At 41.9% G+C, this 25573-nt stretch overlaps 1 protein-coding gene across 5 annotated transcripts; it reads left to right on the top strand.

The window, feature by feature from the left end:
- Window positions 1–25466, top strand: UBAC1 (UBA domain containing 1). 5 transcript variants are annotated; one of them, XM_068914684.1, is made up of 11 exons: window positions 113–238; window positions 5102–5195; window positions 6752–6872; window positions 9154–9227; window positions 10534–10641; window positions 11846–11963; window positions 12675–12783; window positions 14267–14498; window positions 15626–15712; window positions 16644–16782; window positions 19431–25466. In XM_068914684.1, the coding sequence occupies exons 2-11, from the start codon at window positions 5175–5177 to the stop codon at window positions 19544–19546; spliced, it is 1125 nt and encodes a 374-aa protein (XP_068770785.1). In that variant the 5' UTR covers window positions 113–238; window positions 5102–5174; the 3' UTR covers window positions 19547–25466. The 5 variants fall into 5 exon arrangements, with proteins under 5 accessions (XP_068770782.1, XP_068770783.1, XP_068770785.1 ...); XM_068914683.1 differs by lacking the exon at window positions 113–238 and adding an exon at window positions 4282–4653; XM_068914681.1 differs by lacking the exon at window positions 5102–5195 and having other exon boundaries at window positions 1–238.
- Window positions 25467–25573: the final 107 nt, after the last annotated feature.

Genomic DNA, 25573 nt, shown 5'->3' with positions numbered 1-25573 from the left:
GCCCGGCCGGGCTCCCCGCCGGCCTCCCGGGGGGTCACCTTCATGGGCGGGCGGTAGCGCGGGGCGCGGGGCCTGCGCGGCGGCGGCGGGGCCCGGGGCCATGTTCGTGCAGGAGGAGAAGATCTTCGCCGGGAAGGTGCTGAGGCTCCATGTGTGCACCGTGGAGGGCGCCGAGTGGCTGGAGGAGGTCTCGGAGGACACCACGGTGGAGAAGCTCAAGGAGCGCTGCCTCAAGCACGTAAGGAGCCGTGGCTGCCCCGGCCCTCACCGCTGCCGCAGGGCGCCGGGGCCGCCTGGGGGGGAGCCTGTGCCGAGATCCTGGTGCTCTCTGTAACGCTTGTGTTCCCGAGCTGGGAGAGAAAGTCCTAGCCGCCAGGAGGGGTGAGCAAGCGCTATTTTGTGAGGGAAAACAGATTTGTCTAAAAATCTCTTAAATAGCAAAAACAAACGAGTGTTTCTGTGTTTCAGCTCCTGGTCTGCCATATCTGCTACTCGCTCCTTCCCCCTCCCCCCGGCTGTGTGAAACACTTCCATATAGAAAGTGAATGCCTGCTTCAAGAGCTGTATGTGTTGGAAAAGGGTGAATTTTGATGGAAACTGATTGCAACCTTTAGTTATAGAATCCCGCAAGCGTGTGGCAGTAGCAGTAAAGGTAGCCAACTCCTGCGTGCATCTTAAGCGGTTGACGTGCTGGTGACCGTGCGTTGCGGGAGATAACTGGAACTGGCTTCTTATGATTTCCCATCAGAGACTAGAACATGTTTTGTTTCTAGTTTATTTTTCAGGAACAAACAAGGAAAGTAGTAACTGGTGGAGAACTGTCCTTTTTTTGAAAAAATTCCTAGTACAGCCTTACCCTATGTTGGCACAGTAACTAGTGTGGGTTTCAGTGGGGAGTTAATAGACTAATACTCTCCCGGCGCTCTAAGGATTAAGGTCTTAATGGGCATGTTCAGAGAGTAAGTTACTAATCATTGTCTGGAAGAGAAAATATGTAAAAAATATACAGCTGCGTTCTGTAGAAATTCAGCTGGAAAACAGAGGTTCTTTGTATTCATTTGTTCTGTTACTTGCTTGTGTGTTTGGGGGTGTTAAACACTGAAACCGGTGGCTACAAAACTGTTGGGTTGAACTTCGAAGATCTGCCATAATTGTGTTTTATTTTAAAGCAGAGACATGATTGACAAGAAGTGTATAAGATGGTGATCCATGACCAGGACTGTTCTAAAGACTGGCATTCTGGGACCGGGACAACGCGGCTTGACAGCTTGAGTCAAAAGCTGCTGAAATTTTTACTGAGAGACCTAGTGGAGCTCATTTAACTTTCAGGTGAAAGAGGCCAGAACCTCTACTCCCCCCTCTGAAAAGGACTGCATGGAGTAAAAGGGTTTTCATCTTCAAAGCGTTACAGAGGTGTTAAGGAATGTTGTTCCTCGTAGTAAAACACAATTACAGTATGAGAACAAACCTGTGCTATGTAATTAGCTAACCACAGCTTGAAGTAACTTAGGTTGTGGTAAGCTATTTAGGTTGCTTTGCTCTCTGATGAGCAGGTTGTAAAGTAAGGATGGACAGCAGCCCAAGTGCCCTCTGCAGTGTGCCTTACAGTTAGTTTTTTAACTAGAACCTCTGGAAACTACAGGTCATGGCGCACATTGTTCTGTCTTGATCCACAGTCTGCAGAGGTGCCTTTTGATTTAGAGATGAGAATGGCTGCATTTGGGTTTGCTGTACCTGAGGTAGGTGTGACCTTTTTGAGGCAAAATGAGGGTGCCTTGCTGAAGAGAACGGGTGAAGGGCCCTCTGTCTTGTCCGTGTTCTCGGAAGAGCTCTGGTGCTACTGTCTGGTCCTCCTTCCGCACAGCTGAGTGATTAAGCAGAAGAGTGGTGCAAGACTGCCAAAATAGGGTGGAGTAATGATTACACGCATATGTGCAGAGCTGAAGACCTTTAATTCTCAAGAAGCTTAATTGAATAGACGCATGCAATGTGAGTCAGGGCAGAAGACAATTGATAACTTGGTGGTGATGTTTGATTTCATCTCTCTGCTTCTTTATGCTAATGGTGTGGATTTGCATAACCATTATGGATAATATATCGTTTTATGGAGAGGGAAAGTAGAAATGGAAAAATGTCTAGTACTTGGTGATCATAGGCATGTTGCAATGAATCTTGATAATGCCTTGAGATAACTTATGCAGCCACCTCTCATGCTGATTAATATAATCCCGAAAGTTATTGAAATTGTTCTTTCAGGAAGCTAAGGAAGATGGCATTCACCAGGGTGTCCAGTTTTGAATTAGGAAGGTGGGCCCTCTTTCTTCCTCTATAACATTCAAATGTTTGCTAATCTCTGAAGAGTCATTTTTGATGTCTCTTTTTTCCCCTTTAAATGTAATGTTTTTTGCTCCTAGATCAAGCAAAAAGCTTCCCCTAGTTTTATCTGTTGGCCTGTAACGATTTAGTGATGATGACGCACCATTAAACTGCTACTTTCACTAATATTATTTAGACTGTGGAAAAAATACTTGGTAATAAACTATTTCCTTTCCTACTTATTTTGAATTGAAGTTTTACCATTAAAATGTTCTTTCGGAACAGTGACTTGTCCCTGCGCAAAGCCCCACTGCCTCAGCAGGAGCTCCTTGTGCAGCCCCGCTGGCACAATCGGGCCCCAAGGTTTCATGAGGTTTCTTTAAAAAGAAACCGTTCATCTGGGACCCAGAACTGGGAAAGTTCAGTTTAACCACAGAAACTCAGGCATAATTTGTCTGTTTTCATGATCCATAATTCTTGTGCCCCAGACTGACGTTTCAAGTATAACACTGCTTTGGCTGAAAGTGCTGCAGAAAGTCCTGATTCTAATACTCTGATTACAAGGGATCATTGCTTCTTGCTGACACTCAGCAGTATTTCAGAAATACTAGTGTAAACTGTAATCACGTGCTTAAGGATGGACAAGTGTGGGCTCTGTGTGTGTAAGTTTTACCTATGATTTGCTTGGCAATGTGGGGCAAGCTTTTAATGTTTACGTGCTTCTGGCTCCCTTTCTCTTAAACTGCCGCAGTGATACTCGTCTGGGTTTTGAGATGTGGGAAGGAGTATGTGTGGGACAGAGGTGCCAGTGCAAAGTGCAAGGATAAGGTAGGTTTGTGCCCCTAGACATATTTTTGGATACTTTGAGGGATGAAGATGGTTTAGCCACCCAAACTTAGTACTGAGGAGTGTCTGCACTATTTAAAAAATGTTTCTGTTAATGCAATCAAACAAAAATCCTTTTTCATAGTTAAAAACAAGCAGCCGGCTTTGCAGTTTATCCAGATTCCAAGTTCTGCAATAGCATTTAGCATCAGCGGGGCTTGCAAGTTCAGTGGTTGCTCAGGCATCTGTGAACAGAAGCTTACTGTAAACTCTAGTGTTAAAAAGATATGCAAATATTTATGCTGGAAGCAGAACCATAAAGCATACAGCAGATTCCTTCCTTATCCTTTTGTACAGAAATGCAAGAGAGCTTCTGTTCCAGAGTGTGCTGGGTCTCTGATTGCATGTAGGGCAATGCTAGCTGACCAGCGGGCTGCAGGTGCACCCTGGTTTCTCAGCTTCCCTTCACTTGTGTGACAGGCCCCCTTCACTGCATAGGGAATTCCTCTCCCCTCCTGCCCCACTGCTCTTCCTGTGGATTACCAGTACTGTTCGCTCCTGTGGGCAGGAAGGTGTTTTCAGTCACACTTTAAACCTTTAATCTTGTGTCATTTTCATGAAGCAAGATTCCACAGTGAAATCTGATGGCTGCTGGTGGTAGCTTCTTGGTGGTCTGTTGAGAGCTAGTAGAGGCATTGCCTGGTAGATGGACTTTCTGTTTCCCGGGCATGTTAAAATATGCCAAGTACTTCACTAAGCATCTCCCTAAAGTGCTGTCTGTATTTGCCTTAGTTCTATGCAGTTGTCAACGAAGTGGTCAGAGGAGGAGGGAGGAGTAAGTAAGGTGTTCACAGGACTTTTCCTTTAAAACAGCTTTACTATGGGAAAGTCTGAAAAATGTTGCCTTGAATCCATAGGTTACTAAGGGTGAATGAGTGATTACCTGCAATTTTTAGTTTTTCACTTGCACTTTCATCTTATTAATAAATATTATGATCTCATACACATACAACTTTATATGTGCTAGGCAAAAAAAAAAAAAAAAGATAAAAGATTAGAAGCAGCCGTTTGCCTCTTCCCCCCCCCCCCCCCCACTCCGGAAGCAGGATGACGGTGGCACTGGCAAGTGCTCAGGATGTGGCTACTTGCAACAGGTTCCCTTCCCTTTCCCCCAGCTCCCATATTCAAATTCTTCTTTTTTGGGGTCTGACTCTAAAGATCTGTAAAGTTAATATTGAGCTTTTTCAGAGAAGAGATGTTCCACTGATGTACTTCTATGCATTTTGGATAACTTATTGGATCAATTATAGGAACTACTCCCAATTGCTTCTAGACTTTAATGCACTCTTTGGCTTTCGTTCAGCAGTTAATATACTGAAGAATTAGTAAGAAGTTATGCAAAGTAAGACTGAAGCACTCTCACCTCAGTCCTATCAAGGCATCAGAACTGTGCAGAAGTTCAGATGAGGAACTGAAGATTTGTGATGAAAACGTGTTCCCTTTGAAAAAGAAGCAAGTATTTGGATTCTCCAGCTGTTGCAGTCAAGACAGAAAAAGTGATGAGGGACTCAAAAAGGATTCCTTTGAAGGAGGCTGATGATACATATTATGATTAGCAGGCCTGAATGCTATGTCTAAGTGAAGCAAGTGGGAAATACTGTCACTGATTTCAGTTGGGTTTCTGGAAATAGCTCTGTTCCCCAAAGGGTAAATGCACTCTTCTACAGGCATGGTAGAAGTGACTCAGTAGAAATGTGTATTAAAAGAAATGTGAGAGGTTTTTTTTTTTTATGAGCAGAGCAAGTGAGGTCAATATTAAGTGTCTTATTCTGCTGTAGAAAGCTATTAAGGTAATAAGAACATCATCATAAATTTCATGGTTTTGGTAGTTTATTTTTAATTCTGCCTTTCTGGGATTGCAACCATTATGCTTTTTTTTTTTTCCCCTCAAACAAATTAGGAGCCTCTGGACGCACTGATGTAATGTTCTTGTAGTCTATCACTGTGGATCTGTGAGCCAATCTGGTGCACAGATGAGTCAGTTCAAGACTGGGGTATGTGCTTCTTAATTTTGTGTTGCAGTACGAAAATGCCAGGAGGTTTAAACTCTAAACCTTTAATAAAGCCACCGTAGGGCACAAACACTGTGGGAGTCGTGCTTATTTATATCTGCTGTGATAAATAGCATGGGATTTCAACTTGTGGTTTTCTTAGAAGCAGAGATGAAAAGGGTGGTCCCGTGCATAGCTGGTGGGCTAGCACTGGTCCATCAGTCTCAGTGACACTCTGTCAGTTTATGCCAGCAGAACAACTGAGCCGTAGTCAACTCTTATTTGGTACTTGGAAACAGTTCTGTGTATTTTAATCAGACTTTGTGTCAAGAAAAAGCCTTCTTTGTGTGTAGGTATGTAAATACATGAGCGCTTCTTGGTGCAGTTATCAACAAACCACTGATAACGCTTATGTTGTAAGCCTTCAGGATTCGAAGCAGTGAATGAGTTGACGTGCAGTTTTTAGAATTTTAATAAGGTATTGGGCAACGCAATCAACTATGAAAAAAAAGTAACATGCACTGCGTATTTCTGATTGAGAAGAAAAGTTGTGAACGTGACTTTTGTTCAGCACTTTCGGCAAGAACCAGGGTTAGGACTCTGGCAGCCAAGTCTGTTAATTCCATTGAGCAACTTGAAACGAGGGGCAGAAACTGCTGCCTTCTTTTGAGTCAGTCAAACATCACTGCTGGTGGTTGCTTGTTTAGCCTAATATGCGTGTGTAAATAATTATTAGATTAAACAGAGTCCCTCCTCTATTTCGGCACTTGGCTACAAAGGAGAAATGTGCTTGCGTTCTTATAGCCTTCTGTTCTGCAAGAAAACTGAATGCTCTTTGTAGGTTCTCTTTCTTAGTTTATGATACTAATTGCTACCTCTGGACTTCTCAGAAAGAGTGAGTGACCTTAGTGATCTACTGCGAAATTGGAATAGCTGTGGGTCCTTGAGCATACTCGTCATGCTCCAAATTGCACTTAATTCTGAGTATTTGGACCTATGCTCAGGCCTAGGGAGATTTGGAGACAAACTTTAAATGAGCAAAATTTTTACTTCAAGGCCACCAACCTATCTGAGTGGATTTATACTTTTGCAGTCTGGTATATCTCTTCCACACTTAATTCTGAGTACTTGGTCCTACACTTGCTCGCTTAAAGTGACTGGGCTGAAGATTAGGTCTTTGAAACTGTTTTTTAAGAGCATCATAATGAAATGGAACCTAAACGTTTTTGTTGCTAATTAATTTCAAAAAATCATGAAGGAGGGCTAGAATCCTTCCTTTTGTTGATTATTCTTCCCAGGCAGGAACTTGGATACACAAGAAGAAACCTATTTACCTGCTCACTGCCATGGTTGGAGCATCTTTACAGCACAACTCAAGCCTTGTTTTTTTAATAAAATACATTCTGTATACTGGCCTCTAGCATGTTTCACCATTTTAAGCTATTAAGATTCTCCACGTACAAACTGTGCCATACAAACTGAAGTGCATAGTGCAGTGATTCATGCAGTAGGCTTATTATTCCCGTCTTCTGATCTTCAGTATTTATTACCTTCTGCAGTGTGTACCTGGGAGCTTGGAGGATCCAAAAGCCGTGACACATCATAAGTTGATACATGCTACTTCTGAGAAGGTGCTGACAGACACAAAAACAGTGTTAGAGGAAAACATTCAAGACAGAGGTAAGGTTCTCTTTTCTCCTTTATCCTGTCAGCTTGGAAACATGAAACTGTGTTTTACCGTTTGGTGAGTTCCAAGCTGTGACCTTTTAGTATCTACTCTCAGCTTTGACATGAGGAAACTAATAAAGTGGCAAAAAGGGAAGAGGAAAAAGGCTGTTTTTCTCCAGAAAAAACACAATGAGCAGTTTGCTTTCCTTAGCTGTTCTTTCTAAGGGTTGAAAAAACATTAGGTGTGTTCATTAAGCTGATAAGTTAAATTATTTTTCTTACCACCTTCTTAAAGCAATTCTTTTAAAACCTCCCCCACTGCTTTTCGTGATATCACAGATATTTAGTAGACAGCATTTATCCCTCAGAAGATCTGAAAATTGTAACCATGGTGAAGAATATTAAGAAAGGAAAGAACCCTTTTTTGGATAAGTTTACTGAGGTCTCCTGATCAAGCAGAGGGATGTTGCTTGCTGAAGTGTATTTGAGCATCTGCAGTTTAGATCTCGTTCTGTGCTCTGCAAACATGGGTCAAAATGAATCAAATTATAGCATCGCTGACTCCAGTAGAATGAGGCGTGTATTTACTTCTTTAAATTTAAAGACATAAAGGATTCGTGTGATACAAAAGAGAATCTAAAAATTAGAGCTGTTGGGATAACTGGATTGAGCTCTTACTGAGCAGTCTAAACTAATGATCCCTTCTGGAGCTGAAGGGCAGTAGTGTAGAAAGCAAGCGTGAGAAGCTTTACTGCTCTAGACTGAAATGTTGGCTGAACCAGCGACACTACTCACACTGAATTTCTGGATTTTTTTTGATGGAGTTCATGCAGGCTGGAGTGCTGCTGCCATGAACACAAGCAATTTGGTCCCTTTCCCTTTGAAGGCAATGTCACCTATTGTCTTTAGAGTTAAACAGGAGTTGAGAACTCCTGTCTTGGGCAAAGGCAAGGAACAGTCTTTTTGTTGATTGGCAGTTTATTATTTCCAGATGAGGCACTGTCTCCTACTGAGTTTTGAATTGCAGTTTGCAGCAGCTAAACAGCATTAACTGTTCAGTCATAGCAAGCTGTTATGCAAATGCTTCTTTGCTGCTTCACTTACAATATGCTCAAGTGCCCTGCTGCTGTCAGGGAGGCAAGATAGCAGCCAACAGCTGACTGCCGCTGAGCTGCCCAGTTAAACAGCTCTAGCTGACTCCCTTGCTTGCTGCTTTGTGGGGCAGCCAAAAGTCAGTATGTTGATCCCTTTGCATTCTGGTCAGCTGGACAAATGAGGGTTAATAGCCTTCACCAGCTGTTGCTCTTGGCTGTTATATACTGAGCTAGGCCAAGGAAACTTGTGCAAAGCATGATATGTTTGCTTGTTACCTGCTTAATGTGACGGACTAGAAAACTGCATGTCAAGCTGTAGTTGGCTGAAGGATGGAGATACTGCACAGGCCTGATTTGGGCCCCAAGCAGTGTGTCTGCATCTTTGCACCCTTAAAATATCTCTGGTAATAACTGAGGTGTTGGAAAAAGATGCCTTATAAAGGGAAAGTATTAGCTTTAAAAGATTGAATCAAGTATATGGCATGTATCCCAGTGATCTAAGACGGAAGGCTCCTCTGCCCTTGAAACTTGCCCCTGTGGTCGCCGGTGATGCACCCTGCTGTAGACAGTCAGCAGCTTTACTGGCATTCATAACGCAAAGGTGAGCTTTAACCTGGTGCTAGGAGTTGTCACTGAAGCTTGGCATTTGACTCACTATAGTTGAAGGAAGGCCTCAGGTGAGAGAAGGGAGGAGGGGGAAAAAAAACCATACGCAGCCTTTCTCTACTGTTTCTTCTCAGTGGAGCTCAGGAAGTGCTGCTGTATTCATGTTATAATGGGCCAATTACTGTGTTAATATAGCCACACAAGACACCTGGAGCCTGTAATACTCTTTGAGGGTGTTGTGTGAGGAGAAGAGACCAGTAACAGTGAAAGCATAACTAATAATGGAGCATGTTCTGAACTCCAGCACTGTCATTCTAAAATTACCTGATTACATCAGTTTTAACTGATGCCAACTGCTGACGTGAAGTGTCTAGTCGTTTGTCAGGTATCTGTGCAGCACATTCACCATAGCGCTATGGAACTGCAAGCACTAAAGGGAAATGTGTAAATCCATGCAGGCTTCAAGTGTGAAAAGTCTGTCTTAGTGGAATTAGTCAAAACTTGTCTCTAGGAGAAATTGAAGCTGTAAAGTATCTTACAGGAACTGTTTTCACTTTACTTCCTAACGTATTTCAGTATCCTTCTCTTTTTAGATGTCTTGCTCTTAATAAAGAAGCGTGCACCACCTCCACTCCCCAAAATGGCAGATGTGTCAGCAGAGGAGAAGGTGAGTTTGGGAGCATTCTTGGCTATCCTGTTTTGATTGACAGTCTTATTAATGAGTTGCAGAAGGACTACTGGGGTGTACTCTTTCTATTTGCAGGGGCATACGCACCCAGCTAAATCCTATGGAAATTATTTCATCTTTCTTTCAGACTTCTAAAGGAAGCTAATTTACATTTTAAACCTTGATTGTGAGAATATTTGCCTTAGAATAAACCATGCAGATGCACTTTGTGGAAGTAGTATAGATTTGATCTTTGAATAAATGGCTAGTAAGTGCATAAACATTCTTCAGCAAGTGCCTTATAGCATCTGTTTCTAAAGCGCTATAGAAATCTGTTGATTACTGTCAGGCTGACTTCAGTCTTAGCTATGTGTGGGTTTTCACCCTCTAACCAGATATCTAGAGCTGAAGCATTGGCCTTTAACTATTCTGCAACGTGGCTGTTTTTTCTCAGAATGTAACTTATTGAGAGCAGTGATGTCCAGAATGACACCTATGAACGAGTGGTGCTGCAGTTGATGTTATCGCATAAATGCTTTGAGCTATGCTAGTGCTTGACGCTATGAGTTCCTAGGCGTCTCTGCTTCTTCCTTGCACAGCTTTGTTTTTTCTTGCTTCCTGTAGCTGTTGGTGTGTGTCTCTATATGTCTTCCTGTAGGTATTGGTGTGTGTCTCTCTCTTTGAGTTATGGTCTTGCTGTACAGAATGTCACCGTAAGAGCATAAGATACAAGAATGGGAAAAATTTTTGGTTTGTCCCCTGCTACGGTTTGTCTCGGATAATAAGCATGTACTGATAATCCAAGGCACCGTATATCTCTGCATGATACCATAATACTTGCAAGCAATAAAGCTCTTTCAGTGTTAAGCAGTTAAGTGTTAACCTGTTCACACTATCCCTATGTCTCTTAACAAAACATGGCTTTGAAGAGGATGTGTTCTGAGCAGAGTATAGGGGCCGGGGAGTTGAAGACTCTAAGTTCTCTCCAAGTCTGTCAGGACTTGGCCGTGTTTGGCACTTCACTTTCCCTCTTCATGTTGGAATTGCCCCACATGTTTAGCTAAGAAAAATAGGTACCGGGGTTGAAAGTGGGACAGCACAATAGATCCAGTTTTGCTCCATAATAGCAAAACGTTATTAGTGCTATTGATCCGTTGTATTGCTAGACTGCTCTTTCTCTCAGTTGCAAGTTACAGAACATTGCCTGATGCCGTGGTGGAGGATATAAAATTCCTGTTAGCTGTGCTATTTTCTTAGTTCTGTGGATAATGGGTTATGAAACCTGATCATATCTCCTATCCTTTAGAGGAAACAGGAGCAGAAAGCTCCTGATAAGGATGCTATTCTCAAAGCAACTGCAAATCTGCCTTCTCGCAATGTAGATCGCACTGTGGCCCATCACAACATGAGGGATGTAAGTATTAGACTTGTTTCCTTTCTTTTAAAACTTGTGCACTAACACCCAAGTAGGCTTTTTTCCTACATAAGCTTTTCTCTGCCACGTGAATATGATAAGCATTTTTCTCTAATAGAAATTCAGGTATGAAAATATGTATTAGACTAAATTGTATGACCTGTATCTAAATCTTCTTAAGCTATTCAGTGATTAGGAGGAAAAAAAAAAAAAAACCAAACCCTCTATACTGAATTATGATTTTAAATGCTGGAGAGCCCCAATAACCATTTTCAAGATCTGGCAAATGTGAAGTTAGGTAAAAATAGCAAGGGAACAACTACTACTAATGTATTAACCCTGCATTCTGTTGTGTTAGAATACTTTTATGTGTTCAAAAAAGACAGTGCTTTTTAACTATAAAATGTTTAATGAATTATTTTCTGTTCAGTCTTAAATAGCTCAAATGTTGACAGTGTTTTTTCCTCTTCCATGGCTTTGAAAAGAGCAATTATTCTTAAACTTTGACTTTGGTAGTTGAAAGATGCTGAAGTCTCTGCTGTGTCTTCAGTAGTGTGAACTACTCTTCCTTCTGTACTAGCAGGGGTGTGAAGCAGCAAACATGCCTACATATTGCGTACTGTCAAAATGTCCTGTTAACCTAAACAGGACAACTGGCATTTAAGCTATTTAATGGCTAGTATGACCTACTCTATGTGGAATTTTTAAAAATAAACACCCAAGTGAAAAGAATGCGTGATGCTTCAGTTTAGAAAATAGTCGTGGTTTAGGTTCTCAAATTTAGGTTACTAGAAAGCAAAGGGTAGTAACTAAGAAAGCTCACTTCTTCACAGAAGCAAAGGTCTCCAGTTGCTAAAGGAAGTAAATAGCACTGGTACAGAGCTACTGTGACTATCTTCTTACAACGCTGTGCAGGGTGGGAGTCATGTTTCTGTGGAGAGTGAGTTTTCCTGGATGCCGTACCTCTTGCAGTGGTGCTGGGCAGGGGACTGTGGAAGAAATAAAAGAACCTTTCTGCTTGGTACGTTTTGCTGCTTATAGCATTTCACAGGAAACTCCTGCTGCTTGAGGGTCTAAACAACGAAAATGAACCCCTGCTTAAACAACCTTCTCTACCGGGGGCCAGACAATAGCAGAGATGCTAGCAGTAGGCATATTAAGATTTAATGACGTCTGGTAACTTCCTATCTAAATGTTTTGACAGTTTCCTTTCTTGCAGTTCCAGACAGAGCTCCGGAAGATCTTAGTTTCTCTCATAGAAGTTGCACAGAAACTGCTAGCACTGAACCCAGATGCAGTTGAGCTGTTTAAGAAGGCAAATGGTATGAGCATATCTTTATGGTTACTAGTTCCATCCCAGGAACTTGCTTGCTTCCACAGCAGAAGAAAAGGCTTGCCGAGTGAAGTCCAGACCTTAAAGAAATAGCAGAGCCGTAATAACTTTTTGGCAAAGATTTCATCTTGTGGTATAGGTTATATAAAACTTGAGTTTGTAAAGTCCCTTTTTGATGGATGAAAAGTTCTGTTGAAAAGTAAAATCACTAATAGTAAAACAATTGAAAAACCACATGACTTGCGCTTTAGGGGGCGGGTAAAGTGTTTAAAGTACACAAAGAAATAGTTAAATGAGAAGAAACTGTAGCTGTTGATGCACTCTGTGGGAAATGCTTGCTCTCGATCTGCTAGGACCTGATATCACTTATTTTCCTAGACAACTAATAAATATGTAAGAGGTTCACAGAAGGTCTGTTTACTCATGTGGACATCCCATGGTAATGCGGGGGGAGTTTGCTGTTTAGCATCTGAGATCGTGAATGCACACGGACAGAGTCTTTGTCCTGGAAGAATCTATCTGAGCCAGATCAAGCTGAGTACAACAAACTAAATGATGAGATAGCAAGTTTGGGGCAGAAACAAAAGCAGGGATGGAAGAAGAGAATGGAATTTGAACTTAACATGTCTCTTTCCGTTGAGGAAGGGATTTATTTTAGCTTGAAGTCTATTTGAATGTTGTTCCTTTTGTGTATATGTAGCCATGCTTGATGAGGATGAGGAAGACAGAGTGGATGAGATAGCTCTACGACAGCTTACAGAAATGGGATTTCCAGAGAGCAGAGCTGTCAAAGCCCTTCGATTAAATCAGTAAGTGGTACTCAGCACGCTGACTGTGAATTATTTGGTAAGGTTAAAAAAATGTTTGTTTTTTTTCTTCCTCCAAAGTCTCCTTATGTAGGTTACCTAAAACCAGTTTGAGGAAAGCACTAGCACAAAAAACGGTGCTTCCTCAGGCAATACACAGGTGCAGGTTGTATGGGGAAGGGGAAGCAGTGTTCTCTCTGTTCTGGAAAGAATAGTTGGTCTGTGGTTTGCAAGGCTGTCAGGCTGGCACTGTTGCCGAGCATTAAACTAGCACCACCTTATGCTCTAAAATTCAGATTGTTATGAAGAAAAAGGCAAGCCTAGCCCATCCAGAGTGGCCTTTGAGCTGTAGAAAAATACTTCATGCTGACCTTGTAAAAACATTGCAAGAATATTGTAAAGTCCAGATAGTAACTGTAAGAAAACAGGAATAGGAGAGACCTCAGGAGGTCATGTAGTCCTTGTGCCCTGAGGAGAATCGGCTGTGCTGCATCCCTCCTGAGAGGAGTTTGTTAGGCTGTTCTCAAAAATTACTAATGATAAAGAATTCATGACATATTGCAGTCGCTGTTTTCCAGTATCTCTCTCCACACTTAGAAAGCTTTGCTTTCTCCCCTGATGGCCTCCATCCCTCATGCTGTAGCTGAAGCCAAATAGGCAAGGGCTTTCCTTTCTGTGAACAGCAATTACTGTGTGGTCAAACGAAATTGCTTGTTCGGTTGCCCTGTCGCTATCTTAGCTTCCTTTGTGTTCACTGGGAAGGGACGTCTTGGGGCTCTTTCAGGGTCCCTTAGCTTGAGCGCTTGCAGTGAGTAACAAGCGTCCTCCGTATTATGGTCGTGGTGTTCTCTTGGTCTCCCTTGGGTTGGCCTCTCCTTTGAGGGATTACAGATTCCTTCCTGGGTCAAACTGGAGAAAGAACTGTGATACATGTCCAAGTTCAGTCACCTGCACTAAAGCTTGCTCTTGCTCAAGTTATATTGTGCATGTGTAATATTTGACCCACTCTTTCCTTCAAATGTTGTTAATGGCATTCTTTGATCACTAGAGGTCCAAGATAGTTCTCCCTACAGAGCAACAGAGCAGCTTGTCTGAAATGTGGTTCCATGCAAGTGTGGAACATGCTTTGTTTTCTCAATGGTTGCAAATGGTCAGTATGAAATATGGCTGACAGGAAATAAAGCTGATGGTTTGGAGAATGAGGTGACTCTTTCAGAAACGCCTTTTAAAACCTGATCTGCAGTTGTCCAAGTTGGACTTTGCTGCTGTGTCTTACTTCCTGGTTTCAGAGAAGATTGTGGCGTCTCAAACGCGCCAGGAGTAGAGGTGTTCTGAAACTTGTTCCAAGGCTGTATTCATGACTTTCAGATACAAATTAATAAGCAAGTCAGGATACCTTTGGAATGAACACACAGAAAAATGTGTGTGGAACAGTACTGCCCTTCTGGAGCATTCCTCATTCCTGTGTTCTTTATTTGCTTTTCAGTATGTCAGTGACACAGGCCATGGAGTGGTTGATAGAACATGCAGATGACCCTACAGTGGATGCTCCGCTTCCAGGTCAGACTCCTTCAGAAGCCCCAGCTGAAGCTGGTGCGTCCTCCGCTGAAGCGACTGCGGGTCCTAGCTCAGAAGCCGGTGGGGAAGAGGCCAAAGATGAACTGACAGAAATATTCAAGAAAATCCGGAGGAAAAGAGAGTTTCGTCCAGACCCACGAGTGCGTGCTGTTTATCTCACTACTTATGTAACTTTTTTAAGATGGAAAGGGACTACCTGGGCACAATGGAATCCAAATAAATGTTTAGTTAAGAAATGTAAAGGGACATTTGTGTACATGTATAACATGTATATTGTACTGGCTCGACCACATTTTAGTGGGAATCTTTAGGGGCTGCTTAAATTCAGATTGCTGAAAGGGATGTTATCCATCTAATGCATTACTGTCTCAGACATCAGTGTCTAAATGACTAGTGCTGTTACTTTTACACCTGAAAATCAACTGTTGCAACTGAAAAGAGCTGATAGACTCCTGGTGTTGCCTTTGACTGCCTTCAGAGAAGAAAGGGTTGCAGGCAAGAGCAGGTCACTTGCTCTAAAAAAAAGACAGAATAGCATAATTGTATTTAGAGGACATGGAAGAGTATCACCAGCATATTAAAAGTCTTGCAGCAAATGCAAAAGTTAACCTTTTTCAAAATGCATTTGCAGTGAAAATGTATATTGTCATCATACTGTAAACTCACCAGGAGGTGCTCTTTAGAATCCAGCACTTTGTTTTTATAGCTAGAGGTTTGTTGTGATTTCAGCTGGAGTCTGCAAAGAATGTAGTGATTGACCTGGGTACAATTTTCAATAATTGAACATTCTCATAATGGTATCCAGGTACACATGCCTAAATGTATAATGCTCACTAGCAATATATAGTAAACCCAGAAAGTAAAATCAAATCTGGTGAGTAGAATTACAAATGCACATGCAGCGTGTATCTAGGTGAGACATGAACAAAGCTTTTTGACATGAGAGAAGTTCTAGAATAAGGTGCTTCCATCCTGCTCTTCTCCTTCCCACCCCACGTACCCTCGCTCTTTGCCTTGCATTCAGCTTTGGCATGTTGAGGATAGGAGCTACCTTCAGTCTTAGGCCCTTAAATTAGTTTATTCTACTTAGGCAGTAGACGCTTTTGATATACAGTAGATAAGTTTGTGGATAGAATTATTTAGTGGCCTGCAAATGAAGACAGCTCTGTCTACCCCACAGAAGGCTCCTGCACAGAAGGTGAAAGAATGATTGTTCTTGTTTGAGTGTTAAATGTTGCATTTATTAAGCTATGCCAATCTGATGTAGGCTGTCATTGCCCTGATGGAGATGGGATTTGATGAAAAAGAAGTGGTAGATGCACTGAGAGTAAACAACAACCAGCAAAATGCAGCTGTGAGTACACTGTTATTTCTGTCCCTATTGCTATGTTAATTGTCTACTCAGGCAATTCCTTTTATCATTGACTTTGGTTGTACTGTAAAGCCCGAATGTTGCCAAAGTTGAAATAAACACTAAGTTCTATGCCTCTTTCAGGTTAGATGAACAACTGGAATGCAAAACATTGTAAATATCTTAAAAGAACTCAGCATGTGTGAGGTTAAGGCTGATCTGGTTGGTGTAGTGTATGTGGATTTTCATAAAGCTTTTGAGAAGCTCCCTCACCAGAGGCTGCAACAAAAGAAACTGTACTATCATGAGGAAGGGAGAGGTATTCCCCCGAATTAATAAGTGATTAAAGGATAGGAATATAGGCTGAGGCAAGAGATCAAGCCATGCAGTGTATGAATTAGCATTCTGCAACAATGTATATCCCACAACCTAGGGGAGCCAAATATGTGAAGATTTTCAAAGATTACTTAGTCTCCTGTTAGTGATTATATTAAGCAGAATGATGTAGCCACAGCTGACAGTGAAGGAGCTTCTTTTCTTAAGCATCCAGTGCTGGCTTCTATTAGGGAAAGGATGTTGGGCCGGGTGCTTCTTCAGGCTGACCTACTGTAACCACACCGATGTAGTGCCTGCTCTAGGAAGCTCATCTAGAGGATGACACATGTTTTCCCTCAGCCTTGAAACATCCGAAATTAGTGTCGTTTTATTACCGTACCAGGCAATGCTGCTGTTTCTGTTGAAGTAAAGATTGATTTCAGCTGGAACAGAACCTGAATGAATAGTAATCTAGTGTGAAAAGAAGAATATAGTTCAGTCTTTAACTGTACATGAGAGGAAAAAATACCTTTAATATGCCACTTTGTTACAAGTTTTGACAGACTTTCATTGTAATAGAACCAATCATGAATTTATTGTGCCTGGTGATTTCTTTCAGTGTGAATGGCTGCTGGGAGACAGAAAGCCTTCTCCAGAGGACTTAGATAAGGGAATTGACACCAATAGCCCTCTCTTCCAAGCCATCTTAGAAAACCCAGTGGTACAGTTAGGGCTAACAAACCCTAAAACTCTACTAGGTAAGTACTATTTGGGGTCCTGATAAATATATACAATCTCTGCAATTGCTAGCAAATAAGAGTGCAGACTGAGCGTTCACAGCATGTTTTATGGGATGGGTGCAGCTCTACCCTTTTCCTCCCTTTCAGCAGCTATATTGTTTACTTGCTTCATACTGCAAGCCAGACACCCAGAAGAGAAATTGGGGCTGCCCCAGAGATGATACTAGTCCCTTGGCTAAAGGATTGCATGTGCTGAACTCAGAACTTTAATAGCTGCTGGTTGCAGTGGTTTCCTGGACCTAGGAGGCCTTTTGCCTTCCCTTTGTCCGGGGGCAGGGTAAAAAGGGATGTCTGTCTAGAACCCTGGTTGCTTCACTGGAAAAACAATGAAGGCAATGTGCAGCTTACCGTATGTTGAGGCCAGGTCACTGAAATGGAAAATAATTTGTGTGAGAGTAACCAAACAAAAACTCTGAGGTAAGGCTTTGCCTTGCCAAACTTGAGATAACACGTGCGAACGCGCTTTCCCCTTCTTGGAGTTCAGCTCCGTGGCAAAATGTGTGCATTCTTGGCCCAAAAGGCAGTGGGCTTGGCAAGCGCTCATCTAATGAGCCTGACAGTGAAACACAAATCTGTGCATTGATCGTCCTTATACTGGAGGGCAATACAGAAGAATGACCTTGTCTCTGTGTTTCCCATAAACTTTGCATTTAATCTTTGGCTTCAAACTTTATTTGAAGACTTGCTTTTAAATAAAGGCTGTATGCACAGCTCTTTGAAGAGAGTTTTTTAAAACATCTGCTTTAAATGTAACCGGCAGAGTTTGCAAAGCTCTAAATAATTCAAGAGCAGAATATTCCCACCTTGTTTTCCAAACAAATGGTCTCTTTGTTTCTGAGCAGGGTTCCACACTGCAGCTCAGAATATAAATAGAAAATGAAATGCTGTTATATGCATTTGTAAAGCTTGGATGAGCATGAGAGTATATTTCTAATGATACATCAGCAAATTGCTGATGTCACAGGCTTTAATAACAAATGTTTGCATTTAATTAGATATTCAAAGAAAGTTGATAAATCTTTAGTTTTAAACTCTTGAATCTGTGTAAAGAAATATGATTAAAGTGGTAAAAGTTAAGATCTGTACTTTATTCTGGGCTTTGCCAGGGGCATGCTGCACGACCTTGAGCGAGGTATTAATGATGAGCCTTTCAGAGCTGCTGGGTGCTTCCAGCTCCCACTAATGTCGGTTGGACCTGTGTATGCTAACCCTCCTGGAAAATCAAGACACTGACCGCTGCCAGACTTAAAACACTGACCTTTTAGTGACTTCTGAATAGGTCAGATCTGCAACTGCTTTTTTTATCCCATTCCATAATGACTGAATGCTCTGAATTTTCAGTAGTCCAGCTCAGCCTGTCATAAAGCTTATAAATTATTGACTGACTCATTCTTCTGCTATATTTGCAACTCTACTTTAGAAGTAGCTGTCTGGTTCTGATGAATTTCTTGATCCCTCAAAATAAGTAACACAGTGAAAATTAGTATAATGGCAGCTGTGTATAGAAAGAAGGAGCTGCCCTTGAGTATTTTAATCTGTCATTTTCAAAAATGAAGGTAACTGTTCTGTATAACTCCACTTCTAGCTGTGTTGAGGCAAGTGGAATTTGCTGCCTCCCTGGCATCCTCGACCCTCCAAATGCCAGGAAGGAGAAAGCACATGCTGTTCAGAGGGAAGGCACTGTTTTCCCTCAGGCTCCAGAGACCTTTCGGAAAGATAGGGTCAGACGATAGGTTTGGGACGTGAGGGGCTACGCTTCTGGTTCTCCTGCACGTTTCTGGGTAGCTTATGGCATACCTGCTGCTCGTATGGTTGGCCTAAAAAGAGAGGCTGCTGCAAGAACCAGCCGTTCAAAAATCAAGGCTGAAATGTGGAAGATTCTTGACCGTAGAGGAGTGGAGTTGTGGAAGAGCCCTCTCATATGAGAATTGACAGCAAATAACCCAGTTCAAAGATGGGCATTCATCGACGGGTGAATAGAACTATGCTACTGCAGCCAGCCTAGATAAAAGCAGGGAAATCCTTTTCAATCACCTGTGACTATAATATAGTGGGGCCTACTCAATCTCCTAAGTATCCATGGTCAGAAGAAGTCACTATCTGCGAGTTCACGGGAGCTGTGTCACTAAGGGGCAACTGAGACGCAATCTCTGGCAGCTACACAGCGCCTGCGTTTCCCTAGGGATGTGTCCAGTTAATATTCTGTGGAGCCTAAGGTTGCTCTGCAATGGAAAAGGAAGAAGTTCTGCATGTATACGTTTGCTAAGACTTTAGCTCTTCAAACCCATGTCCTTGAGGTTTTGAGGTGGGTTATAATCCAAGGTGAATGTTTAATCAGTCTCTGTCTGCAGTGAATTCAGTGCTGAGGAACAAGCATAACAGACTATAGCGTCTCCATCTGTGGAGACTCAGTGCCAGAGGTAAGCATATGCTGAATCCCCCCTGCTTCTGGGGGATTCTTGCACGCTGCCTTGGATAAGTAGTGGTCCCAAAGCAAAGAGTAGCTCTGCAGCAGTTTTTAACTTTCCTGTTGTTGAAGCATCCCAAACACTGAAGCATTTGCTAAATAAAGGACTAAGTGTGCTACAATTCTGATCTCTTGACAGCCTTCGAGGATATGCTTGAAAACCCCTTGAACAGCACTCAGTGGATGAATGATCCAGAAACTGGGCCCGTCATGCTACAGATCTCTCGAATCTTCCAGACACTGAACCGCACGTAGAGGGGAATGCCAATCTGCTGTGCCACTTCCTACTGTCCCTCGCTCCACCTTCCCAGTGGGAGGGAGCGTGGATTGCCGGGGGTGTGCGTGGAGAAAAAGCGTTCTGTCCAAACGGGGGTCTCTCACACGAGAGCATACGTTAGTTACAGCCAACCCGAAGTTAATTGCCTTGTGGATTTAGTGTTAGTGGAAGAGGTTTGAAGACTTATTTTTGTTTTCAGGTATTAGGTTCAAAATAAAATATATCCAAATATAGGAAAAGGTTTTGTGAAAACAATTAAGAATCTGATTGGCGAGAAATATGATGGTATTGCTTGTGTTTTAAGCTCCTTGATAAAAAGGCCTGTGACAGTAGTTTACTAGCCAGTTTATCTAGCATCTGGCTAGCGTTTACAAGAGGTCACTGACCACTAGCATAGGATATTAATCATCTCCATGCAGTATTAATTTATGGGGATATCAAATTATAAAATGCTTTTTAAAATTGATTCTTAGGAAATGTTTTTAAAAGCCCAAATACTGGGAGAGCAAGCACATTTCTATCCAGACTTGTTTGTCTTGCATTATAATTGAAGCAGAATAATTCATAGATGGAATTCCTTTAGTAAATAGCATTACTTTTTCCTATTTATTTTCTGCATTAGTGTTCAAGTCCTACAGGGTTTAGGGTTTAGACTTGTAGGAGATTCTGTCGGCTACATTAAAGATGCAGTATCTCTTTCATGACAGAACTTGCAACACGAACACTTGGTTTAAGTGCTGCAATTCATAAGCTTATACTCTGCCATATCCCAGTGCAAGCAGGATGTATTCACACTGTTTTTTTCCATTTTGATGTGCATGTTTTTAAAAAGGGAGACTTGTGTTGTTGATTTTATTTTTTTTTCAGACTCTGTTTACAAAAAGATACTGATTTGCATGAGTGTTCATGGAATGGTAATCTGCAAATAAGCAGAAATGCTTATGTTTTTATCTCATTTAAGGTATTTAAAAGCACGTTTGAAACTATCTTTGAGATGCAAGCATTTTTTTCTCACCACCTTTTTTTTTTATAAACCCTGGAAATAACAAGAATGTCAGGCTAATGACAGGCTATGTCTTTCCAAGTTTTATCAGAAGACTGAGATTTCAGACAGGAATTGCGAGCTTCTAACAGAAGAACTTGCTAGTGAATATCCAGCTAGATTTTGTTATCATTGGGCTATGGAGGTGTTGGTTTTTAATAGTCTGACTAAAATGTTGTTTTTCTTTTCAACTTAGCGCCACATAATTGACATCTGTCATAGTCTGTCAAGTCTTGTAATCCATAGCCTTTTTCCAAAAAGGCAGGCTGTGCAAGACCTGCTTCTCCAAAATGCAGAGGAACCGGAGAGAGGCCCTATTCTTAAGCAGCACGAAGGTGTCTGTCAGAGGGCTATCCTGAATAGCTCTACAACCACCTTTTAAGTGCTTTTTGTGTTGCTAGGTTTTGTGTGTGGTTTTTTTTTTGTTTGGGAATTTTTTTTTTTAAAATGTAGCAAGATGCAACCCGAAACCCTGCAACAAGTTTTGGCCTGAACTTGGCATCTGATCTATATTATTATGCAGCCAGGGCACTGAAGTTGCCAATTTCACATAATTAACGTGAAGGGTGGGGAAATCAAAACATCATGAGATTTTTATCTTGGCTTACTATCCCAGGACTTTTTTTATTTTTGTTTTTTGTAATTTCGTATTAAGCTTGCACTTCATGAGTGCTGAAATGTTTACTTTTACATCTGAAAATTCAGAGCTTTATAGAGATCTGTCTTCTCTTCAAATGGAACAGTAACACCATTTTCCTGGACTCTTGTTAAGAACGGATTGACAGCAACAGTGTTTTCCTGGACTCTTGTTAAGGACAGATTGACAGTGTGACATGAAATTGTAACTTTGTTCTATAGTTGTAAAAGCCAGGAACCTGATCCTACAACCCTGTGAGTTCAGTGCAACTACTCACGAGTAGCTGTGACTAAAGGCTGTGGCATTATAAAAAGTTTTGTTTGTTGGTTTTTCTCATTCCCTGCAGCTTTTGATGTGTAATACCACCAGAGGACATTGTTACTTGAAGTTCTAAATGTCTTTCCTATTCAATCAGGGTTCTTGTAAAAACTCCTTTTAGTGATTCTTTCTAGGAGACAAAGCTGGGAAAGAAAAACTACTCATTCTGTAATATTTTTTGGCTTTTGTATAAACGAGTACAGCTGCAGACTTATTCAACAGACACCTGGGTAGCAGTCATGGCCTTTTACTGAGCCTTTACGTTCTTCAAAGACCGTTTCCATGCTTCTGTTATTTCAGTGAGACATGATCAGACTCTGCAGTGGCTGTAGACAGCTTCCAGACAAGGATCGTCTCTCAGCTTTGGATTCATCTAAAAGTTTGGTCTCTGGTTTGCTGGCAGAACCAGTTATGATACGGCAAGAACAAGCAACCTACCTCACCTGTTGCTACTGACAGAGGAGAATATGGATGATTAACTTGAACCAGCTGCCTAATTTTTAGATGGCTGAAGTTGGGTGAATTCCCAATATAGAGGGTCTAACTAGCTTCAGAGGAGCGGAGCGGCTCACTCTTGAGGATGAAAATTCTGCTACTCCTGCATCTCTGCATTAACCCCGGAGCAGTGGGGTTGGTCAGTGTGATACTGCCAGTGCCTGTTACTAAACTGTCGTCTTCAGTGTTGGTTTGATCAGGGTGATAAAAGTTATCAGAGTTGCCTCCCTCAGTATACCAGAGCAGAATTGGTGCCAGTGATTCTTTTATTAAAAAAAAAAGGAGGAAAAAAAAAAAACATCAGGAAAGCATAATCATGTTAATAGGTGAAGGTAAGAATGTCCAGCTCCAACAACATAACCTAATGCTGCAGCTGTGGTTAAAACTGTATGGATTAAAGGAACACTGCATCTTGACAACGCTTGAAAGTTTTAGAATGTGTTACTTCTGGTTCTCCTTCCAGAGCTCAACTCTTAAGCTGCGTTAAGTGTTAGCGTGTTCTTCCTGATCTGCCAAACCGTATTGTTTCTCGGTGTGGTTTTAGCAAAGTCTTGCTTGTCTGAGAACGTAAATTTCCAGTGGCCCGTAGCGGAAGTAGGCCAGAACTTGTGAGGTGTGATGTTTCCAGCAAGGCAGAGGAGTTGATTTAGAACAAGTAAACAAAAAACTATCTTTAAGGTTAAATTAACGTTCAAGGAACAGATGACATAATAGTGTTGTCTTTTAGGTATGAATTGGGTATGAACGATGGAGCTGTATGTCCCATGGCACCTGAGTGTATTGCTACTTCATCATGGTTAATGCATATGTTTGGGGAGAGGAACTAAGTCCATTGGGGCTTGCAAAACAAGCAACCCCCCCTTGCCCCCGCCCGTTACTGAGTTAGCATGTGCAGAGACAGGTCTCCAGGCACAAGGAGTGTATGTGGTGAGACCACTGCCTGGGGACAAACTGTCTTGTTCTGTGGCTGTGAAGGGTTGAGGTCTGGTGGTTCTGGTCTGTAAACCAGTGAGGGGTCCCTAAGCACATGGGAGTAGAAGTGAGGAAGAACGACTCACGGGAGTAAGGATTTGCAGGTGCATGTCCTGTGCTTGTATCTGTTCAACTTATAACTCGCAAAGACGTGTCACATTTGGGTGTCTCATAACGTGGTCAAGGGAGTATTGAAATCGGGGAAAAGTGAGGGACTGGGGTGGTAGGTGACTTATCCAATGCCGTATCTCTTTCTTACAGTTCTTCTCACTCTTTGTCCCATCAATTGATATCGACAGTCTTCTACCTTTTGATATTACATGACTCTTGAAAGCTAGCTAGCTATTTATTTAAGTATATAACTTACAGTTTTGTCATCAAAGCTTTGATATTTTTAATAGAAATGTGCTACATGGAAGTTTGTTCTCAGGGCTTCATATTTATACTCTCTTTATAAGGGGGATGCATTTAAAGGGATGTAGTTGGAAAAAAATGCTGTTGGCCGCTTTGCAGCTTGGACCTTGATTGGTCTTGACCTGTGAGACTGAGCTAGCATAATTCTCCTAGTAAACCGCTAGTGTTAGATACAGTCCAAAGAATCTGCCATTCTTTTCTTTCCTTGTGAATAGTGGCATGCGTCTTCCTTTAAGGCTGCTGCATCATTTTATCAAAATAGTCACACAAGATTACCCAGCCACTTCAGTTTGCTGATCTTTACACCATGTCAAGGACACTTTTGTTCTCCAAGCAGCTGGAAAATTAACTTGCACTGTTTCTGGAACAGTCATTGATATAAGGCTGCTGTTCTAGGAAGGCACAAGGTTCACTCCCTCAACAGTTCCTAAACCTCCAGCTAACGGCATCTTTTTGGCTGCTTGCAGCCTGCCTTGGGTATGTCCCAGAACCTTGACACACGTGTGTGCGCACACCCACCCCCCCATTTACTCTCCTCGTTCTCCTGGATTCAGACTTATCTTTAGGGGACTGATCTTCATATCCAAGAAGTACATAAGTGGTTATTAAAACCCTTTTTAGTTGGGACAGTTATTTTGGGGGGCTGAGGATATTGAACGTGCTTTGAAAATTGTTTAAATAAGCATTGCACCACACGAATGTATTATAACACTGTCAGCAAATGTTGCCTGTGGAACAGGTATGGAAGTTCACAGTGATCTCAATTTCAATGGCAGCTTTCCAAAACTAGTGTGTACAGGATAGTATGTCATCCAAAGTAAAAGCTCCTTTTTTCTACTTTTAATAAATGGCATTTTTATTAACTGGCAGAATAGCATCATTTGCAGCAGGGTACTTCCATCCAGTTGTTAAGTCCTTATGCTTTGAGGTATGAGCAGACTACCAACCGAATCCTCCCTTCTGGGCCGATGACTCTTCTGAAGCGTTTGTGTTGGCTCTTGTCAGAGCTAGGACAGTCCGTTAGCTCAGGCAGAGTGGCAATCCCTGTGTTCCTGCAGAGGAAAAGCAAGCGGCGTGCCGTAAGTCCACATGAATGTGGTATCGTGGCTGTTGTTGTCACCTGCAACCTGACATCTAGGTATAGCAGAAGGTTTGTTAAGGACATCTTGCCCTAGATTTGGAGATCTTCAATGCACATCCTGTTTGCAGCATGTGAATTTCAACAAATGTAAATGCATTAAATTCTTACTGAATTTGGATATAGTTTTATATCATGTTTTAGGGAGAGGAAAAAAATTAGATCATGTTTTAAACTAAGCCCCACAAAAACAAGTGTCTCTTGTTGCAGCAGGTAACAGAGGCCTGTAGAGTGTTTTTTAATTTGCATATTTTTATCGTAGTTTAACGACCTGTACAAGAACGTGATTTGCTATCCACCGCTTACCACACTGCAGCACCAGTGAAATTATATTGCGAGGTACTGACTTAACATTGTTCATTTCACCTGTGTGTAAAATAATTGGATACCGCGCACAGCAATTTTTATATGGAACTGACACCGATGTGTGGCGTGCACAGCTGTTTCTAAGATGTAATGTTACTTTTATGAAGCTTAACTAGGGCAGACATCGCTGAGCCCGCGGAATTCAGGGTTGGTTCTAGACGTGCTGGCGTGGGTCGTTGGCCTCTCCCCACCTGGGGAAAACGAGCAGGCTTTGCTTCAGTACAGGAGCCCTTTAGGCAAAATCAAGAAATTGCTACTAATTTGTTAACCTTTAAACAGTCAAAGTATTGTCTATCGGAATGTGTTCCTAGAAGTTACCAGGGTTGTTAGCAAAGCCAGACCTGTTCGAACTGAAACCGGTCACCTGCCTTCAGCGTGTGGCAAAGTCCTACCCCTGCGTGAGACTAGAATGAATGCTGAGTCTTTAAACCTGCTCACGCACACACTAAAGACACTGTTATGTGTGTTGTAAATTTATAATATATCTTAAAAATAAAGTTTTTTGATTTATTACAAGCTGTTCTGAAACATCATTTTGAAGAGTAGCAAAGGTTGTGAATTCACACTGTTCAGTGTTGCTTGTATTGGCAGACTGCTGGAACTGTTTCTCAGAAAACAAGATA

This window comes from Struthio camelus, chromosome 20 (assembly GCF_040807025.1).
Source record: "Struthio camelus isolate bStrCam1 chromosome 20, bStrCam1.hap1, whole genome shotgun sequence".
In the NCBI taxonomy this organism is placed as follows: domain Eukaryota; kingdom Metazoa; phylum Chordata; class Aves; order Struthioniformes; family Struthionidae; genus Struthio; species Struthio camelus.
Note: the sequence above shows the minus strand (reverse complement) of the source record. Positions and strands in the feature narration are given on the sequence as shown.